This window comes from Salvia splendens, chromosome 6, assembly GCF_004379255.2.
Source record: "Salvia splendens isolate huo1 chromosome 6, SspV2, whole genome shotgun sequence".
NCBI classification, from domain to species: domain Eukaryota; kingdom Viridiplantae; phylum Streptophyta; class Magnoliopsida; order Lamiales; family Lamiaceae; genus Salvia; species Salvia splendens.
In genome coordinates, this window is record NC_056037.1 from 34,510,820 (window position 1) to 34,532,784 (window position 21,965).

Genomic DNA, 21,965 nt, shown 5'->3' on the forward strand with positions numbered 1-21,965 from the left:
CATGTACATACGATAAAGTTAACCCTTCCTATAAGTAAAAAGTTGTTAAGGTTTACGTGACTACTTTCTTAGTTTGTTTAAATATTATTTTCGTTCTTCATCAAGTATTACCGTTTTGAAAAAAATACTAGGATAACAGCATCCAGTTTTTGTGGAAGATAAATTGTTCATGTCTTTAAAATTTCATTCAATTTTATGAAATGAGCACATAAAAGCATCATAAACTAATCCAAAATAGAAAAAATCCAGAAAATTATAGTACTACTAGTATCACAAACATTTTTTAAATATTAATACAAAAGAGAATATCCGATATCTTATAGTAGTGAAGTAGTACATAATATAGATAAGGATAAGATCTATAACTTGCATTTATACGAAAAAGGTATATTTGGTGATTGACTCTAATTTTGCAATATAATATAAGGGGGAATTGAACGATATATCAAATCATCCACATCCTACAATTAAATAAAATCCTATATTATTTTTATTTCAAATAAATACATCCCTAGCCATTGTCATGAAAGATGCACCACCAAAATCAAACAATATAATATGCACCAACAAAGACTTATTTAAAAAAAAAAAACAAAGACTTATTTTAAAATAAACTGAAATTTCAAATTTAAAAGTGATACATAGTGCGTAGATGGTTTAGTTAGGGTGGTGTGGATAGCCTGGCCTGTTGGAATAAGTCGATTGTTTGCACTTGGATTAGTCGAGTTGTCCAAGCTAGCGTTGCTGTAATGGTGGGCGTCGGGTGCGCCCGCGAAGGTATTTCTGACAGCATCGGCTGCCCTAGTGGCTACATTGGCCGCGCCCGTGGCCAATGGCGAAGCCAAGATTTTTATAATGGGAGGCCCAAGTCACTGTTAATAGTTAGGGGGGGGGGCTGGCCCCAACGTGAAGCCACTGCCCGTGGCCACGCCACAGGCAAGGCTGGCTGCCCCGAGCACGGCTCCTTTGCCAACATCAACTGCGCCTTGCGCCATGTTCACAGCATGTGTTCCAGTTTTTATTTTAATTAATCCATAAAATGTAAAAGTTCAATCCGTCAATGACTTTTTTTTATAAAAAAAAAAGAAGAAGAAAGGGATCAAAAGATTTCTTGCCTCTTGAAGGAAATTTTGGTTCTCACCTTGATCTTGCACGTTATCTCTTCTCATCTAGAATGAAGCCATGATACAATTGCTCATGTTAGTGACTTTAATCGTTATCAATTTAATAGAGTAGTAGTATTTTTTTTGTCTTTTTAATAAAGCTTGTACTAGTAGAGCAATTTAATACAGATACATACATCAAATTACATAAGAAATTAAATTCGGAACTGCCGGTTGTGGGGTGTTGTGGGGTAGTGTTGCCCACGGTTCGGAACCGCCGGTTTTCCGGCGGTTTACACAGTTCCGGTTCTCGAACCGGCGGTTTCGCGGTTCGATATTTTTTATAAAAAAATTGAAATTTGGACTTATACAGTAAATTGGAACAAGACAATGGATAATTTAAATTGAAATAAGACGAATAAGGTGAAAATGATATCAATTTTATTGAATTTGAGTTGTAACGGACAACGATACATTACAATTTATAATATATATACAAGTATACAACATACAACAATGTAATATAATTTACAAGTGTCGTCGAAACGTAAATAAAAAAAACATGAAATGGAGGGAAAATGGATGAATTTGAATTCAAAATCCGGAAAAAAAAATATTGAATTTTCGGAAAACCGGCGGACGTATGTCCCAGCGGCGTGCGGGAATTCTGTGGCGGGCGTCCGCCATTGCGCGTCCCTTCCACGGATACGGAATTCCACGAAGGAATTCGCAGTTCCGCCATTGCATTGACGCCCGCGGAATTCCGCGTGGAATTCTCGTTTAATGCATTAAATGTTTTTTTTTCGGTGAAGCATGTGGGGGTGAAGCATTATTGAAATGTATTTTTTAAAATTGGGTGAAATGTACTTTTATTATTATTATTAATAGAATATTTTTCCCTATTTGTGTCGACTATTTAATTCTGTAAATTTCTTACTTCCGGAAAATTGTTTAATTTGTGAATTTTTTTAATTGTGGGAATTCCTTCGGGAATTCCGCCACTGTGCAGTGGGAATTCCTTATGACGTGGCAGTAGGTGTTTTTGGAAATTCCGCCGGGAATTCCGCACCATTGTGGATGCTCTTATAACTACAACATATTCTTTGTTTTATCATTAATATAAGTCATATCCTTGTTACTAATATATGGATGCCATACTTACTTTACTATTTCATTTAGGATAACACATATATATACTACTCCCGTACACACACACGTTCACAAATTACTGTACATTTTCATTTAATTGTACAGTCTAGTGATAAATACCTATATTTATATACTAAACAAGTACTAATTTTACGTATATGTATAGTCGTACATTTTAATTATATAAAAAGATCTCTCATAATTTATTAAATAATTCTTCTATAATTCTCACTTGCTATAATTAAATAATAGTAATAATAATATCTAATGACAATAAAAAATTATATAATTATACAAATTGATGTGTGATTTGGATTAGGGATGTTATAGCTCATATTACTAAATTACCAAAATTATCATAATTGAGTAGTTCATTTGACATGCTAAAACAATTTTGAGCCAATATGACTTTGAATAGTATTTCGAGAAAATCATCAACTTGAACATACATATACGTATACATACACAAAAAAAAAATAAAACAAACATATACGTATTGATATTTTAAGAATAATTATATATAAATTGACAATGTCTCTGCTTTAAAAAATAATTACTTTTATTCATGTCACTATTATATGCTCAGGACATCATGAGCTAGATTAGCCCTATCAAGCATGCCCACTAATATAGAGAATTTATATTATAGGCTATATAATTACACATGCACATATAAAACTGATTACACATATACCAAATTAATTGATGAAAGTATACCGACATTTAGAGGGATGGGTCCTGTCACGCCCGCATTTTCTAATGATAGAAAACACGGTTGATCGCGACTAGGGGAGGATTAAAGAAGCGGGGAAGAAAGGGGAAAACAACACAACTTGACCAAAGCTCGAAACAAATGGGAATAGCTCGAATAAAATCAGAGTATCTCAACAATTAACAACTCAAAAATAAATACTATCTCAACGATACAAGACTCAAAAGAAGGACAACTACTTATCGGAAGCATTTGAGAGAAGGAATATGCCGCGTGTGAAGACATGACACATTCTAGACACTTAAATTTCTTCAACATCTTGCTCAACACCGACCGCACCCGTCACGCTCAACCTGCACATTTTTTAAAAAGAAATGCAGGGCTGAGTACTTGATGCACCCAGTAGACTTATGCCGAAAACATTTTATAAAAAGTTTTTATCATGCCACCATTGAGTGACCTTGGGATTTTAACTTTAGAAATCGCCCCCAAGACACTAAAATCATTTCCATCGTAAAACTCGTGACTGCAGTCATTTTCCCATAGATGTCTACCATATCTGATCCATTGATGACAAGGAATGTGGACACATTCCAAGTCACTAGACCGGCCGACCCAAAAGACGGCTCACGATCTCCATAGGTGTACACTAGCCTGAATAGGGACTCACTCCCTAGACAGACCCGAATTCGATTATCCATTGATGGCAAAAGCCACATCAGATAGGTTCCATAGAATAAAACAAAACACGGCATGACAAATATTCATATCATTTTCACATAAGAATATACTTAGGGCATTGCCATTATTTAAAAAGAAAGCCCACCTCAAGTTCTTAATTCGAAATTTTTTCATTTCCCTTGATATCACGTCTCGCTTGCAAGGAATTACCTTTAGCATTTAAATATTTAAATAAATCAACACAATGAATCAAGTAAATAAATAAGATGTATGGACCCTAATTAAAATCGTTTATCTCATTTCTCGGTTTTCGATTATTCGACGGCCGCCTAAAGTTCCTCCGTTGGCTCCTCGTATTTCCACCACGATGTCAGAATAAATTCCCAAAAATTATTTAAGCATATAATTAAATTCTCGCCTTCATTTCCTCTAAAAATATATTTATTTCGGACTTAAGATGAAATTATTCATACTTCAAATTATTCGGGAGCTAATTAAATAATTCCCCATGATTAATTTATCAGCCCAAGAATCAAATTAATTATTTACTTAGCCCAACTTATTCCTCCAACTAAATTAAGAAGCCCAACTATTATAACTCCAAGAGAGGCCCAAGAATAATGACCCACCAAGCAATACTTCCTTCTCCACTATCGGCCCCATCTATCCCTTCCTCCTCCATCTCTTTCCCTCAAGCCATCCGCAATGGGGCGGACGATGGCACGCCCGATGGTGTGCATCGTCCGCGCCCGCCATCGTCCGCCCCATTGCGGGTGCGTGACATAGGCCGCGGACGATCGTCGCGCCCTATACTAAGGGCGCGGAGTATAGGGCGGACGATGCCCATCGTCCGCGCCATCGTCCGCCCCATTGCGGCCTACGCGGATGATGGCCGCGGAAGATAGGCCATCGTCCCCACCATCGTCCGTCCCACTGTGGGCTACGCGGACGATGGCACGCGGTTTAATTTTTTTATAAATAGAGTTCATTTGTAATTTCATTTCACGATTTCAGTTTCGAAACTTATTATTACATTTACATAATTACTGCGAAATGGATTCAAGTCCCAATAGTCCTATGTTTAGCGGAGAGGCGCGTTGGCCGGGTACAGAACCCGGCGAATATCGTTCGTTCGACGCCGACACCCAGTACGATCTTGATTTCAGTACGGAATCGTACGGGTTGTCTGACATGGAGCCGTCTTCCGATCCCGAACCCGCCGCAACCGCTTCCTCCCCAGCCAAAAAGAAGCGGAACCGGCAGCGGGCGCTTAAGTTGCCGCCTCCCGGAAATTGCGATGAATACGCCCCCGGCCGTATGAACTACACCGACGATGAAACCCTCATTTTGGCCCGGTGTTGGGTAGATCTATCGGAAGACCCGATTTTCGCGAACAACCAGAGGCAGGGCGCGTACTGGGAGCGCATCGCCGGTCTCTACAATGAGGCCAAACCGCCGACCGCATACAAGCGCAAACGTGAGCAACTCCGCAAGCACTGGGATCAAGTGAAGAAGCAAGTGAACTTGTAAGCGGTGGAGTTCGAGAAGTCTACGCGGGCACAGGGGAGCGGCGAGAGCTTGAGCGACGTGCGCACTAAAGCGCTGTTGTCGTACCGGTCGATGTACGGCGACTTCAAGCACGAGGCCATCTGGGCGCTCTTGAGGGACAAGCAGAAGTTCCAAGGTGGAATTCTGCACACTGGTGCGCCGAAGAGGACGAAGACCACCGAAGCTAGTGATTACACGAGCAGCGGCAGCGGCAATCACCGGTTGACCTCAACCGGACGTACGTGGATGAAGGGAGTTCCGGCACACCGATGCCCTCCCGACGTCCTCCCGGCGTCAAGGCTGCGAAGGCCAAGGGGAAGGCGGCCGCGACCTCATCCTCGACCGCTGCAAACCCATCTCCGTTCCCGGAAACGCTCCCGACCCAGACGGCCACCGCGTTTGAGTCGTTGGAAACAGCGTCGATGGCGAGGACGTTATTGCAGACGCACAAGGCCCTCAAGAAGTGTACCGACCCCGACGAAGCCGAATATCTCCGGGCGTTAATTGATGAGCTGCGTCGGAAGTTGGGAATTGCACCGACTTAATTGTTTTTTTTTGTAAGTTGAATGGTGTAACTTTTTTTTATTAATGCGTCACCATTTGTTATTTAGACGTTTTTTATTTACTCGTTACTTGTTATTTGAAAACATTTAAATTAATTAAACAAAACAATAAAATGATGATGTGGCGCGCCTTAGGGCGCCCCACTGCAGGTGGGGGGAAGGAGGATAAAACTTATGACGTGGCGCACCTTAGGGCGCCCCACTGCTGATGCCCTCATATCAAAAGATCCCCAATTTGAGAGAAAACTCAATTTCCCGTCGTCTTCTTCCAAAATTCTCTCTTCCTCCGTTCAATTCAGTGCCACCTTCGGTGGCTGGTTCGCTTCCTCTCCAACGCTGATGTCTGCACGAAGCCGGCACCGAGCTGCCCTCGCCCAGCCTCGTCGCCGGTCATCACTCCTGTGTGCGCCACTGCCGTCGCTGGTTCGGACAATAGCAGCCCCAGCCGTGTGCTTCCATCGCTGCTGTTGGATTGCAAGACTCGCCGTCGCGTGGCGCCTCAGCAGCAACGCCGTCGCTGCTTTCCCAGCTCGTCGGGTCAGCCTTCGCCAGCCACCGTCGTTGTTTCGTCAAGGATCACGCATCGCCATCGCCGTCTGCAGTTCGCCCCTGCCGTGGTCCGCTCGTTGTTCGAACAACCCCGAAACGACACCGCACAGCCCCGAAACCAACCCGAACAATCCCGAAAGATAAGTTCTCTTTACCAAATTATGTTCTTTTGTGTTTTCGATTAATCACAGTGGGTGTTCGATTATTGATTTTTTCGGTTCATTGTTGGTGGTGTTGTTTGATCGGTGATGTCTAGGAGATTAAATTTAGCAGAATGTGACATGTACTGATATGCTATGCTTATGAAAAGTACTTGATCGGTTGGAACGAGGGTATACCTTGAACAGATTTTGAGAGAACAACCGATAGCTCCCTCCTTTGAGTTGGGTTCTCGGTTTCTTGAATTTGATTGAGAAGAGTATGTCTTGTGTTCTTGTTGCATAGAAACGATTAGGAGAAAACTGATTTGTGAAAGGTATATTATAGAGTGGAGGTGGCTGACGGGTAGTTTAGATTTGGGGAGAGATTCATGGAGTGGGGGCAGTTTCAACGTGAGGAAGGAGTGGGATGATTCTGTTTTCCCCCTTTTTTATATGATATTCGTTAAATTAATTCATTTTCAAATTTATTTGCAGATCATGGAGGAGGAAAATTCCTGCATAATCTTTATTTGAAAATTTGAACTAAGGAATAATTGGTGACCAAGTCAACTAGAAAAAGATTTAATTAGATCACGGAGGAGGAAAATCCTGCAGAATCTTTATTTGAAAATTTGAACTAAGGAATAATTGGTGACCAAATCAACTAGAAAAAGATTTAATTTTATTAATTTGATTTTTTTTCTCTCTTTTTTTTTCGGGGTGTTATGGGTCCTTTTAAATTCAAGGCACCTCAAAGCATAAATTATGTATAAAGAAATTTCGGCGAACATTATGATAATAAATCCTAATATGACCTATTTGGTCATGGTGAGATTATTGATTTTTAGTTTATAATTTTATTATCGCATGAGAAAATATAATATACTACCAGCAGGTTATAGCGCAATCGGTAATAGGGGTGAGCAAAAAAACCGGAAACCGAATATCCGAACCGAAACAAACCAAAATTTTGAAATTCGGTTCGGTTTTTTCAGTTTTTCGGTTCGGTTCGGTTCGGGTGAAGAAAAGAACCGAAAAACCGAAAAATCAAATTATATATATATATATATTCTATTAATTTAATATATTATATTATATATAATATATATTCTTTTAATATATTCTACTATATAATATATATTATATAGTAATATTAATTTTATATTATATATAAATATTCTATTAGTATATATAAAATAAAATACACATATATAAATATATATTTATATTATATTTATTTTTTTCAGGTTTTTCGGTTTTGTTCGGGTTTTTTGGTTTTTAAAGTTCGATTTTCGATTTTTTGGTTTTACGGGTTCGGTTCGGTTTGGATTTTGAACTAAATTCGGTTTTTCGGTTTTGGCAAAAAATCGAACCGAAACTTGAATGCACACCTCTAATCGGTAATGTGGAGCTGTGGTGATCTTGACCTTGAGATCACGAGTTCAGAGGATACGCATCGCCATCTCGATGCGGGCTCGGACTCGGCGAGACGAGCTAGCATTGAGATAGCGATGCAGCCCTCCCGTCACGTCGCGTGTCCCTTCGCCTCGATGAAGCTGGTGAGCTCTGGCGCGAGGCGTGACGCCCACTAGCCGGCCCGCGAGTGGGCGTCTTCATGCTGACGCAATAAATAATTTTTTTAAAAAAAACCGATTTTCTGAAAAAAAAATTAAATTAAAATTGTAAAACGGTAATATTACCATTTGAATTAATTTTTTTTCCTTTTTTTTATTCTATAAATACTCTCATTACCTCTTTCATTTTACACACAAACACACTATCTCTCATCTTTTTTTCTTCTCATCACTATCATATCATCTCTCTTTCCTCCCCAATTTCTGCAAAAATGTCCGATGACGGAAAGTCAGGCGGCGAGGGCAGCTACAACTTGAACGCGTTTGTCGACTGGGGGGCATGTACAATGTTTTGGGTGCTTCGCCGGCGGAGTAATTTTTATAATTTAAGTGTGCAATTTTTAATTTCTAGTATTTTAAATTATGTGTTTTTTGTTTTTTTAAGATTTTAATTATGTGTTTTTTTAGGATTTTAAATTGTAATTTTCTTTTATTTAATGAAGTGTGTTTTTATTATTTGAATTTGTTGGAAATAAAAATAAAAAATGAAATTGAATGAATAGATAAGGGATGAGATGATTAAGAGATGGAGGGTTGCAGGTGCGGTCTCTTAGTTAAGACTAAGTTTATCGGCGTGGGAGGGTCGACCTCCACGTCAGAAATTCAATTAAAAAAAAATTAATTGACACAAGAGTCTCTCTCTCTCTTGGACCTAGGTCCGTTTCTCTCTTCCAACCGACCGAGAGGTCTCTCCACCTCTTTCACCCCTCAGCCAATGAGATTGTGCCAAATGGCACAATTTCATTGGCTGATATTATTATTTTTAATAATTAATATATTTTTAATATATTATATTAAAAAATTATAAAATTTATACCAAAATTCATAATTTTTCTTCCTCTATATATAGAGACCACATTTGCTATAGTTTTGCACAAAAAAATATTATCTTTTCTCCTTCTATAATCCTTATTGTTTAGTAGAATTTCATATTTTCTAGTTTCCCTTGTTGCTAGCTATGGAGGATGATGAGGATATTATATTTTTAGTTTGTCCTTTATTACGTTTTTCGATAAATTTATAATAATAAGTATTTGATGTAATAATAATAGTATTAAAAATAATATAAAAATAAATATATAATAGTGTGGTTGGGTGGTCATTGATAAACCATGAAAATATGTGTGGTTGGGTTGGGTGAATATTAATGATGTGGAAGATGATGTGGAGGAGATAAAAATGAATTAAATATTGAAAAAGTGGATGGTTGGGTTGGGTTGGGGGTTGCTGATAAACATGGTCTAAGAGATGATGTAAAAAGTGCAGTGAGACCCATGAATAGTTAAGAAATGAGACGGTATTGAGATGGTATTGAGACATGGATGTGGATAGCCTCAAACTCCATTACCTTGAGATCAAGAGTTCGAGTTCAAACTCTACCATCCGCATTTCTTATCCGTAATTAGTAACTTGTTGGGCTTAACTGGCCCATTAGACCTTACAATACCATATAAAATTAATGTTATATCCAATGAATATGGATAGGATTAAGAAGATACTGATTTCTACTAAATTCAATGGTATTGACCTTTTCGAATATAAAGTTGCCACGATGATATCCTGGATGATTTGAACCGGAAAAAGTTGGGAGGATTATATATATAAAATCTACGCAAGTAACTTTTTTTTTTGCTGGGGATCGACTGTATCATATTATCAAATAAATTGGCTATTAGTATACTATTATGAAATGATTGATTAAATTTTAATTGACTGTGTTGATTATGGTTAACGAATGCCGTTACAGAAAAGCCCAGGGGTATTCCAGTAATTTCAAGTAAACAATTATAAGAAGTTAGCCCTTCTTCTACCTGAACATATTTTTTCTTTCACCCAGCAGCTGTGGCATTTCTGAAATCTTCACCCCTTCTCGAAACTTCCACTGCCAGAATTCCTCCCTGAATTAGCACCGGATCGGGCCTGGGTACGTTCAATATTTGAATATTTCGCCCTTTTACATCGGATGGAATTTCTTTCGTTTAATTATGTGAATTTTGTGAGATTTGGATCTTTTTTCTAGAGTTTTAATGGGGTAATTGTTGCTGGAGGCCAATCACGTAGGGTTTATGACTTAACATGCTTGATTTGCTAGTTTTATTTATGGTTTTCTGATAATTGCGTGATTACTTTCATTAAAGGTGATTCTTTTTTCTGTTTTTTTTTTCTTTGGAAGTAGATTTTGTGAATTATCTTCGGTCCACCTCTCTTGTTTTTCGCCATACTTGAGATTTTTTTAATGTTCGTACGGTGAGATGAGAGAGTATCTTTTGAGTTTGTATGTTTACTCGGGCATACAAGCTTTTAATCCGAGGTTTGTATGTTGTTTGATTTTGATTAAGGTAAAACCGATTTGATTTGTTGGATCTCGGTAGTTAATTGTCTTTCTTATCTGTTTTCTGTGTTTTGCTTTTGTATAAAGTGGAACTTTCGATAAATTAATGGTAATTTTTCAAACTATGTCCTAGTTTTTGAACTAAATCGATGGTAGTAATCAGCTTGCATTTGGTATGTTTTCTACCCTGTTTAGGGTTTTCTGGAGGTTGTAGCTCGTTTCATATGCTTATGTCAAAAAACGTCAAATAAAGTTTCATAATGGTTTCGGACTTTTGGTGAAGAAATATATGTGGTGATATTTCATGCTTTCTGTTATAAAAAATTGTATTGCCCGACGTTAAAACGATTGAATTGGATGATAGGAAGCAGTTTCGGCGTGCAGAAGAACAGATCTTGTAGTTCTTTAATTTCTCAGAATGCCAAAAGATAGGAGGGTGAATTCGTCATCTTTTGACCGGTCTATGGTGTCCCCTTATTCTTGCAGCTCGAAGGTATCAGATTGCAAGAATGGCAAAAGCTCTTCGCCTCAAGTCGGGGATGAGAAGGAGTGGGAAGAAGTTCGATGCCCTATTTGTATGGAGCAGCCCCACAATGCTGTCTTATTACTCTGTTCTTCCCATGAGAAAGGTTGCCGTCCTTTTATCTGTGACACAAGCTATCGACACTCTAATTGTTTCGATCAGTACCGGAAGTCATCATCGGTAGCAGAAAATTTACATGCTTTATCAGAAGAACACCAGTCCAAGCTTGTATGCCCCCTGTGTCGAGGGACGGTGTCAGGGTGGGATGTTGTCTATCCTGCAAGAAAATTCTTGAATTCTAAGAAAAGAAGTTGTTCGTTAGAAACATGTAGCTTCGGTGGGAACTATGCAGAGCTGAGGAAGCATGCTAGGCTCGAGCACCCATCTGGACGCCCATCAGAGGCCACTCCCAATCGTCAGGCAAACTGGACAACGCTGGAGCAACAGAGGGACATCGAGGATGCACAAATATACCAGTCGGATATTGAGTACGATGACTTTGACATGTGGGCTGACTGGGATGAATTGCTTGCAGATGATTTCTGGAATTCAAGAAGTGAATTACTGGAGTGGATGGCTGACGATTTTTGGAGTGGAGGAAGCTTGTTTGATTTACCGAGTGGTATATCCAATTTTGACGATGATCTATCAACTTTAAGTGGCATCTCTATGCCACTTTTTGGCTCGTACTTTTCATTCCTGGAGGGTGACATAATGGATTCTGGCAATTCAAGAAATGGAGATGATGACATGATAGATTCTGGCAGCTCGAGAAGCAGAGGAGATGGGCCGCAGTGGGGTACCGTATCTGGTTCAAGATTGAATCTTCATTTGGGAAATGCCGCAACAAATTCAGGGCCCGGGCCAACTTATCTTAGAGAAAATGATGCAAGTATTTCGAGGTCAAGACCAAACTATCAAAGGGATGCTGATGCGTTGAATTCAAGGTCGAGATCTGGCCATCACAGAGAAAATGTAAGAACAACTTCAAGCAATAGATCTAGTTATCGCAGTGTCAATGATCCTGCGAGTTCAAGGGCAAACAATTCAAACACTTCAAGATCAAGGTATTACAGAGAAATCGATCATGGAAGTTCGAGAAGGAGATCAAGTTATCGTAGGGAAAGTGAGCAGCGTGATTGGAGGTCGAGGTCGAGGTTTCCTCGTAGTAGGGAATTTGTTGCTCCCGTTAGAGGGTTTGGTACACGGAGTTTTCATGGCTCATCAAGACAGACGCGTAGTGAAAGGGGTGGTCGAGGAGATTGAGAATGTACTAATATTCTTGTATTTGTTGCTTTCTTTTTGGCCTTTCGGATCTAAGTTTGTTGTTTGTTGTTTGTTGTTTGTTGTTTGTTGTCCAAGTCCAACTGTAGTACCTGAACTGCACATACAGTATTTTGATTGATTTTTTGAATTTTCTGATGATGAAAATAAGAGAAAGTTCCAATAAAATATGGGTGATTGGAGTTGTTTAGTTTTTGTCATTGATGTAACTAAGTTTTGCACGGTCCAAACAAAGTTAGAGCATCTCCAGTAGGCGGACATTCCACTAGGACATCTACTAGGACATCCCAAAAACACCTTCTGCCATGTCACTAGGACTTCCCATCCCACTGCCACGTCACTAGGACATCCCCTCCTATGTCCGCCCTTCCCACTAGGACATCCCGCAATAAAAAAATCACAATAATTTAATTACGTAAAAACGGAAATATAATTTTGACACGGAATAAAAAAAAATTCGGACGTCCGAGCGGGACGTCCGACCCTTGCCACAGTGGCGGACGTCCGCCCCGCCCGTCGCAGGGACGTCCGAGGACACCCGACGTCCTCACGGGACGTCCGTATCCGACCCTAAACGCTACAGTGGCGGACGTCCGGGTCGCCCGTCGCGACGTCCGACCGGATGTCCGACCAGACGTCCGCCATTGGAGATGCTCTTATAATCCAGAAATTTATTATTTCTTCTTTTTCTTCAATAGTGGTAGGAGTACTACTTATATACTATTCTGTCCGTCATTAAATGTCTTATTTTTTCTTTTTCGTTCGTCCGCCAATAAATGTCTCATTTCATTTTTACTATATTTGATAAGTGACCCTACATTCCACTAACTTATTTCATTCACATTTTATTATAAAATCAATATATAAAAGTATATCCCACATTCCATTAATTTTTCTATCCATTTTATTCCATAAAGTCAAACAATTTCCTAAAACTCGTGTCGGTCAAATATGAGACATTTAATCACAGGGGAGTATTAGAAATCTTTATTTGTTTATTAAATCATCTCATTTTAAATTCTTATAGCATGCTTAATCTGATGAAATCTTTTACAAAAGTTTCAGAAAGATGAGGAATAACCGAATAGTAATAGTTGAACGATTTATCATCATCTAGAAGCATTTTTTACAAGTACTAGTACTACTTTCCTCGGGACCAGTTGTAATATTTGATCTAAGAGCATCCGTAACGGCGGCCGTCCCGGCGGACGTCCGATCCGCGTACCGGAAGTCCGCGAGGGACGTCCGCCATTAGGCAGCAGGGAGGCGGACGCGGACGTGCGTTACTGACACCGGAGTTCCGCGGCATTCCGGGGACGTCCGTCATGACGTCCGCCATTGCGGTGCCACGACGGATGTCTCGATTTTTAATTTTAAAAAAACTCTATATATACAGCTCGTTGAACTTCATTTCATTCGCACCACTTGTTTTAACGAGTTTCTCTCTCTCTACTTTCATTTTTTTGAAGATAAATGCAGCACCACGATAGTGATTCCCCCGGCACGAGCGATTCACAAATGCCGACTTTTTCCGTTAGAGTTGGGGGGAAATGCCGGCGGAAGTGCACTGATATCCGGGATGATGCCCGAAATGGCGCCGATGATGCCCCAACCCCAAATGGCGGGGATGATGCCCGGGTACTACAATATGTACCCCCTTGGTGTGGGATGGTGCCCCAAATGCTCCAAATGCCCGGGATGAGTGCCGCGATGACGGGGATGATGCCCCAAATGCCCGGAATGATGATGCTCGAGATGATGCAGGGCATGCCTGACGCTGCGGGAGGTCCCCCAATCACTTAGGGACAATGTCTATCGCCCCTACATGGATTTATTGTCTAGTGATTCCCCCCAGAGTACTCCTCTGGAGACTCAGTTCACCGGCATTGAGACTTTCTCTTTTGAGGAGTTGGGGCTATCTCCGGTCAGGGAGTCTCCCACTGAGATGCCACTGGCGGCAAGGAGAACGCGGAAGCGAGGGAGAGGGAAGGGCAATGTCACTACCTCGTCCTCGCGTGTGGGGAACGAGGATGGGGCGGGGGGCGAGTAGGAGGGGGAGGAAGCCGGCGGGAGAAAGAGGACCATCTGGAGCATAGGGGAGTGCGTCGCGCTAGTGAAGGCTTGGATCAGTGTAGTCGAGGATCCCTACGTCGGGGCTAACCAGCATATCGACAGAATGTGGTGGCGCATTAGCCAAAACTACCTCCAATTCAAAACGCCAGGTGGGAAGCCTCACGATGGAGAGCAATGCCAGAAACAGTAGGAGCGGCTGAGGAGGCAGCTCAGCCGATTTGCTGGCATCTACCAAAACAACCTCCGCACGTCAACCAGTGGCATGTCCGCCGATGATGTGAAGCTTCTGTCTCACCAGCAGTTCCCCGACAGTGAATTGGGTTTCAGGGAATTCAAATATTGGGAGGTCTATCTTGTGGTGCAGACTTCCGCCAAGTTTAGTTCGTGTGTTGAAGCCGGCTGGCCGAACCGGACGAAGATCAACGCCTTCGGGGAGTACAGCAGCAGTGCCGGTTCCCACGAACTCCCTGACGCCGAGGCAGAGTTTTCGACCCCTCAATCGTCTTCCCGCCGCCGTCGCCCGGTTGGGCAAAAGACCGCGGTGCGGATGGCTAGGGGAAGCGCCAGCGGGTCCCCCGAGGTCCAATCGGTAGCTCCTTCTCAGATCGATCCCGAGCTCCCCTCACTCGCCCGCATACAACAGCATGAGACCCTGATACACACCATGGAGAAGTGGTATGCAGTGACTGACCCCTTATACAAGTTGATGCTGAAGGATGTCATCGACAGTATGCGGCGTGATTTGGGGATGCCATCCTTGCCCGTGAGTGAAGCCGGGACCGGCCACGGGCACGATGGGACTGGCGGCGGGGACGACGAGGAGTGAGACGGGGGCTGCATTTGTGAAGCTTGAGGCTGTTTTTTTAACTATGTATTTTTTTAATAATAATTATGTATGTTTTTTGTTTTAAATAAATTGGTTGCATTTTCTCCATATTCGTGTCGAAATTTTAATTCCATAGATTGTTTAATTTGGTGAATTTGTGAATTTTTATTATTGTGGATGTCCGTCGGGATGTCGTTGGGGATGTCCGTCATTGTGCAGTGGCAGGGGCGGAGGGAGGGTGGGGCCAGGGGGGCCATGGTCCCCCCACTAATTCTTAAAAAACTTAGGGGTATTTTAGTAATTTCACAATAATTATAATTTATAATAAATATAATATTAGAGATAGGTTTCAGCAAAATATATATGAATTGTGCCTCTTAATTTAGCGTATTCATTCTGCCGTTCCAATCCAAGTCTGAATTTAGCGTATTCATTCTGTCGTTCCAAGGCTGAAATCTGGTAAACTAGAACTAGGTATATTCAAAACTCAAATATAATTCAATTAATTTTTCTACATATGTTGTTTTTTTGTTTGGCTGCAATAATAATTCAAAGGGGGAGAAAGAAGATAGCTTATGTAATTCAATGGCTACGGACTACGGTGGTTCTATAGTTGGAATTTTATAACTCCAATTCTTTATTTGATGTGTGTGTTAATAGTTTTGCATACAGAAAATATCAAATATTTTGAACTTAATCAGTGTTGACTATTTTTGTAGGTATATGGATCGTTATTTTCGATGTGCGCATAGATGAAAAGTTTTCACAAATATCAGGAATCAGTGGTCTTGCTCAAAAGATGGTTTCTACAAGGAAACATGAAGTTTTTCCAATGGTTTATTCATTAGTTAAGTTGTCATTGATCTTACCAGTTGCCACTGCATCAGTAGAAAGAGCCTTTTCAGCAATGAAGATCATCAAGACTTCTCTACGTAATAGCATGGGAGACCAACTATTGAATGATTGCTTAGTTCCTTATATCGAAAAGGATGTGTTTGTTAAAGTTACCAATGAAACTATTATGCAGCGTTTTCAGAAGATGAAGAATAGAAGACAAATGTTATGATGTGATTGCATTTGACTTTTACATTTTGAACCTTATAATTTAATTTATGTAATTTTTTTTGAAGTTTAATTTTGAACCCTCTATTATAAAATCTCTGGCTCCGCCACTGTGCAGTGAGATATCCTTATGACGTGGCAGTGCAGTGGAATGTCCTTATGACGATATGCCCGTAGACAGTCAATTTTAGACTAAAATTTTTAGTTCAAATTATGATATTCATAAAATGGTCACTTAATTTCATAGGTAGACGTACCTTACGTACTTAACAATATTGAATTCATAATTATAGTATGAAGTAATTTAAATATGATACTGAATATTTTTGGAGGAATTCGCCAATATTATCATGTACCCTAAATTCGCCAATATTAGCAAAATAAATTCTCCATTAAACCATTTTATTGTTATTACAGTAACACAATAAATGAGCCTATTACCGTTATAGATGTCGACACTTCAACTCAATATTGCAATGATCAATTGCTTGCATCCACAATCCAGCAAAAAAAATCAACTTTCAGAAATATTGTAGAGTTGCAGTTACATACTACTCCTACATTTTACTTAAAACATAAAAACATCAATTCTAAAATTCTAATATGGGCTAAAGGGCTGTATGGAATTTATACACTTTATATAGAAGATGTGACTAGGCAGCATAACTAGCAATTAGATTATTTCAACCACCTTCAGAACTCGAAAAATCAAAACAATATAGAAAAAGAAAAAACAAATAAACAATTATTGTATCCTCAATGGTTTGAAAAAATTGAAATCCATAATTTCTATGGATCACCTTCCCATGTTGTAAATCCCAAAAGAAGGAGAGGAGAATCAGGTTCAATTGTTGCCAAAGCAACAAGGCCATGGTGAAAGCAGTTCGTTCCGAAAACCAATGAGTTTCGAACCCTGAAGAATGTTGCAAAATTCCTCATCCTGTCACCAGATCTTATTCTGGCAGAAATTTGCCAGACTATCTTCTAGTGGTGATGGCCACCATCATCTCCGTCTCCATGTCCGTCTGGAGGCCCACCAGGGCCTACCACTTCCAACTGTAGACAAGGAAAATTTGTGAAATTTCGTTGGAAATAAAGTGTTCAGAACATGGATGTTCAGATGCCAAAGGTATAGTACTTGTGTTCTGTATAACAAACTAACATAAGACTACACAACACTTGACTTGTGAAGTGAAGCTTATCTCGATTTTTCAGGGTGTAACTAGTGAAGCACTAGCCGCAAGTGAAGCACACACAACAGAGCAATACATTAATCATCTCCTCAGCCTAACATTATACTGCTGAACTCCAATACAGCCCCACGACAAACCTTGGGTGAGATAAAGAAGCATGGGGAAGAAGGAGATGCAAAAGAAACTGATTTAAGTATTGAACAAGTGGGTGGCCTTCAGTAGAAATGCGCATAAATTCTTAATAGTTAGAATTAAGAACATACATTTAAAAAAAATCATAGTTATGATTGATTTTGTTTGATAAATTGTGTTGAATGTATTGCAAGGAATGAAGAATTTCCACCACTATTAATGAAAAATACATTTCAGAAATCTTCATATATTACAACTTCAAAAATTCAATTGAATTATGTCCAAAGATGCATAAAGCTCAGGTAAATTGATGTTGTCAATACAATCTGCACAGAATCATCTAAAGACTAGAAAACAGGTAAATTACAATCAGCTGCCTATCCCTGAATTCATTAGTCATTTCCACTCGCTCATTTGCAGCATGTTGCAGTGTTAAGCAATTGAAATTTGAAGCAAAGACATAATTATTGTGATTCCATAACATTTTCATCTGATGAGTTAACGTGGTTACAGAAATGTGAATGTCTTAGAATCGCAAGGATGCACCATGTGTGGTTAGAAGTTATAACATATCAATGAAGCTTTCGTGAATCAGTTTTATGACATTAAAAGGACTCCAAAGTAATTATAGCGGAATTTAAAACATAAATATTTTTATCTTTGATTATATGCATTATTGCTGAAGCTATACATACTCACCGTAAAATACTGTGAGCATACTGGGCATTCATGTGGGATGCCCTTCTCTAGCCAAAACCAAACAACATCGTGCTCATCCTCTGTTGAGTTTTGGGCAGAAAACTGATTATCGCATCCAAAACAGAGTCAACCAAACAATTACAGAACACATAAAAAAGACTCACCGCCTTCACCACCAGGGCATCCCACAATTCTTTTGTCGTAATAAGACTTTATCACGGCAGGGGATTCCTGCAGGCCAAAAAAAGGCAGATATACAGATTCTCCTTTGTGTGCATTTCAAACATTTCAACACGAGGCAGGAAACATAAATGAACATTCTTTAAGAAGACAAATTAGTGAACATGCAACACCAATCGATCCTGCGCAACAGAGGTTGAATCTCAACACTGCATCGAACTTACCCCTAACCCACAAAAGTAGTTATATATGTACAATTTACAGAAAATGACACAAATACCAGATTAATATAGTCTTAATAAACAGGCATTATGTTATCTTCCAATATCATCAGCTTTAAAAGACTACAAGGAAAGCAATCAAACAAGGAGCTTCTCTCAGTTGAGTATACAAAGCTGGAGGGGAAAAATCAGAAAGATGAAAACACAGAAGTGGATATGAAGGTACTCCTATAAGATACATATGATTAATAAAACATTTGTGACCCATACATCTTGATTTCCAGTTCATGCCTTGATGTAGACAATGTTGTATACATTAAACATTTCTAAGTAGTCCTAGTTCAGTAGCTAAAAGACAAAATAAATCCATCATAAAACATGAAAAGAAGGAAGATTCATAAAAAAACAATGCTAACCTTCGTTCCAAAAGGACCCGATGGGTGGTTGATTTCGAGAATGTCCTTTCCCTAGTAAAAAACGATTCAGTAAATATCCCAAACAAACCAAAATACTCCTCCGTAGAGTAATATTTTATTGACAAAAGCGAAAAAACTAGCCAATATAAATACGATAAAATACTAACTTGAAGCTCAGCTTCCAACTCCTCTCGCTCATGGCCAGTAGCGATCGGCACTACATCTTCCACTCTTAATGCAGACGCATTTCCTAATTAATAAAAATCATCACACAAATCTCGATTTTCATTTGTCATTCATCATCGTCGTAGTCATATGCACCAATCCAAATCATAAAAATAGCTAATTAAAATAAATTAGGGTTAGGAGGAGGACCAACCAGATGCAGAGAAATGGCGATAGAAACCGACTGGTCGGCTTGAAGTGGTGGTGGCGCATCGAACGGGCATGGATGGGCACCGGGCCGGGCCGAGAGTTCGTAGCTGAATCGCGAGCCTTCTCCACATGATTCTGATCCAATTCAAATCTGAAATCCGGCGCGTCTTCTATTGACAGATTTCACTCTTTCAGATTTCTCGACAAGACGAAGAATTGAAATGGAAGAGAGAAACAGAGACTTTGGCCTAGTTGGCTTTTATTTACTAAAAAGGGTAAATTAGTAAACTTATATTTCCTCTGACGTGTACCGGTATATGGTGGTGTGTGGTGACAATCTAATCTGAACCGCTCCTTTTTCAGGCCATTTCCTTCCTCCTACGCTCTGCTAATCAACGAGAAAGACTAAAAATGAGTAAGCTTTCTAGCCCTTTCTATCCATACTTGTGTTTTTGTTCGGTTTTGTGATTTTATTGATTTTCTGCATGCTCATTCCATTTCCAACCGTAAAAGCTTTGGGTGTTTTATTTAGCTGTTTTCGCTTCATTTTCATGTTTAATTTTTTTTAACGAACCAGGAACTGGAAAAATTTATAGATTGATCAAGCATTTCAGTCGTCCAGGTTTTTTGAGCCAGCCTTCTGTTGCAGCCTCCTCCGTGCTCAAGGTATTGGAATCTATTTTTTAAAAATAATATAAATAAACAAAAATTATTTGGCGCAGAGATAGCAATAATTAAATAATGAACAGATTTTTTTTCTGTTTTAGAGAATGTGTTTGACAGTTTGGGAAATTTGCAGATTAGGTGTGTTAAAGTTAGTTCATTTGTAAACCAAACCCAGAAAAGTGGGATTTTTTTAGTACCTTTCTTAGATTGATTGCATTTTATGCCCTGTACAATAATGCTTACCTCATATGAAGTGAGATGCTGAATGTTGGTGGATACTGTTTTTGTTTAATTATCTGAGCAAATTTTCCAGGCTGCTCCTTTGCTTATTCCCAAGCCTGGTCAAGCTGAATCTGGCTCTTCAGGCTCACAGTTTTCCAACACAATTGCACTTTTTGGTGCCGGGGCTTCCGGGTTTCTGGGGTGTGCAACAATAGCATATGCTTCCGATGGGGCTGAGCACGGTTTAGATTGCCCTAGCTATCCATGGCCTCACAATGGCATCCTCAATTCATATGATCATGCTTCATAAGTAAAAGATTATTGCCTAGTTATCCTGTGAAAAGGTTGTGAAAGATGTTTTTACTGTTGAAAGCTGAATTTCACCGGGTTTACCAGGAAGTTTGTTCATCATGCCACTCAATGTCACTTATTTCGTACCGTGATCTTGTCGGTGTGGCCTACTCTGAGGAAGAAACTAAAGCTATGGCCGCTGAGATTGAAGTGGTTGATGGCCCTAGTGATGAGGGTGAGATGTTCACTCGCCCTGGAAAGTTGAGTGATCGTCTTCCTCAGCCTTACGCAAACGAGCAAGCTGCAAGATTTGCAAACGGAGGGGCCTATCCTCCTGATCTAAGTCTTATCACAAAGGTGAGTTCTAAAACTTTGAGTTTTCATCTCAAAGAAAACCCACTTGCTGTTTCTAAGTTTTGTTTCCGGACAGGCCCGCCATAATGGTCAGAATTATGTATTCGCTCTTCTAACCGGCTATCATGATCATCCTGCTGGTGTCACGGTAATTTGTCCTCTCACCATTTTACTTTGAAAAGCCATAAATAGATATGTTTTGTGAAGATCTGTCTTATATCCTTCCAAATTATGTTATAGACTTATTAAAACTCCACACTTTTATACACCTGTTTAATACTGCAGATCAGAGATGGGCTTCACTATAACCCTTATTTCCCTGGTGGAGCGACCGCCATGCCTAAAATGCTTGATGATAGTGCTGTTGAGTACGACGATGGTACCCCTGCAACTGAAGCACAGGTATTTTTGTCTTTCATTTATCTTATACATGCATAATGAATCATAGATATGAAACGTTCATCTTGTACAGATGGGAAAAGATGTGGTGACCTTTTTGTCTTGGGCTGCTGAACCAGAGAAGGAAGAACAGAAACTGGTAAGTCTTCATTTCTTCCTCTCATGATCTATCTTATGTGTTTGTTCATTCATTCATTCACTCACTCATAAATCACGCTTGGCTATTGATAGAGCATAGGATTCTGGAGTTTTCTCTTAGTAATGTAATGCTTGGTTGCCTAACCTTTGCTCCGTCTGGAATACATGCAGATGGGTTTCAAATGGATCTTCGTACTGTCACTTGCTCTTCTGCAAGCCGGGTACTACAGACGTATGAGGTGGTCAGTTCTTAAATCGCGTTTGGTCCTCGATGCAGTAGCATGGTTTTCTTGCATCATGGGGTTGAGATTAAGGTTTGCTTTTGTATGAGATATACTGCATACTCCTATTAATGTACAGATTTTCGTTCAATACACTAGTGTAGATTACCTCGTTGTAATATTAAAAAATTCTTCATATATATTTTTAAATATTTTTTGAATATATAAAGCTGGACCGGACCATATACAAATATTAGTATAATTTTCATGTAAATGGAG

The 21,965-nt window shown here is 39.7% G+C and overlaps 2 protein-coding genes and 1 pseudogene across 4 annotated transcripts; 2 read left to right on the forward strand and 1 right to left on the reverse strand.

Moving 5' to 3' along the window:
* Positions 1-9,906: 9,906 nt before the first annotated feature.
* On the forward strand, positions 9,907-12,413 carry LOC121808542. Of its 3 annotated transcripts, none has more exons than XM_042209089.1 (2): positions 9,907-10,003; positions 10,776-12,413. In XM_042209089.1, exon 2 carries the CDS (start codon positions 10,830-10,832, stop codon positions 12,198-12,200), a length of 1,371 nt encoding a protein of 456 aa, XP_042065023.1. In that variant the 5' UTR covers positions 9,907-10,003; positions 10,776-10,829; the 3' UTR covers positions 12,201-12,413. The 3 variants fall into 3 exon arrangements, with proteins under 3 accessions (XP_042065023.1, XP_042065024.1, XP_042065025.1); XM_042209090.1 differs by having other exon boundaries at positions 9,914-10,003; positions 10,783-12,413; XM_042209091.1 differs by having other exon boundaries at positions 9,920-10,003; positions 10,898-12,413.
* A 4,342-nt stretch (positions 12,414-16,755) lies between these two features.
* LOC121806488 (cytochrome c oxidase subunit 5b-1, mitochondrial-like) lies at positions 16,756-19,662 on the reverse strand. The gene is made up of 6 exons (XM_042206546.1): positions 19,400-19,662; positions 19,188-19,270; positions 19,021-19,071; positions 18,368-18,434; positions 18,204-18,283; positions 16,756-17,235 (listed from the first exon to the last, which is right to left on the reverse strand). Exons 1-6 carry the CDS (start codon positions 19,524-19,526, stop codon positions 17,164-17,166), a joined length of 480 nt encoding a protein of 159 aa, XP_042062480.1. The 5' UTR covers positions 19,527-19,662; the 3' UTR covers positions 16,756-17,163.
* Positions 19,577-21,915, forward strand: LOC121806489 (annotated as a pseudogene).
* Positions 21,916-21,965: the final 50 nt, after the last annotated feature.

Coding starts and splice junctions, on each gene's coding strand:
- LOC121808542 (XM_042209089.1), top strand. CDS start 10,830: ATGCCAAAAGATAGGAGGGTGAATTCGTCATCTTTTGACCGGTCTATG.
- LOC121806488 (XM_042206546.1), bottom strand. CDS start 19,526: ATGTGGAGAAGGCTCGCGATTCAGCTACGAACTCTCGGCCCGGCCCGG. Junction 18,435..19,020: donor CGGGTCCTTTTGGAACGAAG/GTTAGCATTGTT, acceptor TTTGGCCTGCAG/GAATCCCCTGCCGTGATAAA. Junction 18,284..18,367: donor ATGCCCTGGTGGTGAAGGCG/GTGAGTCTTTTT, acceptor AAAACTCAACAG/AGGATGAGCACGATGTTGTT.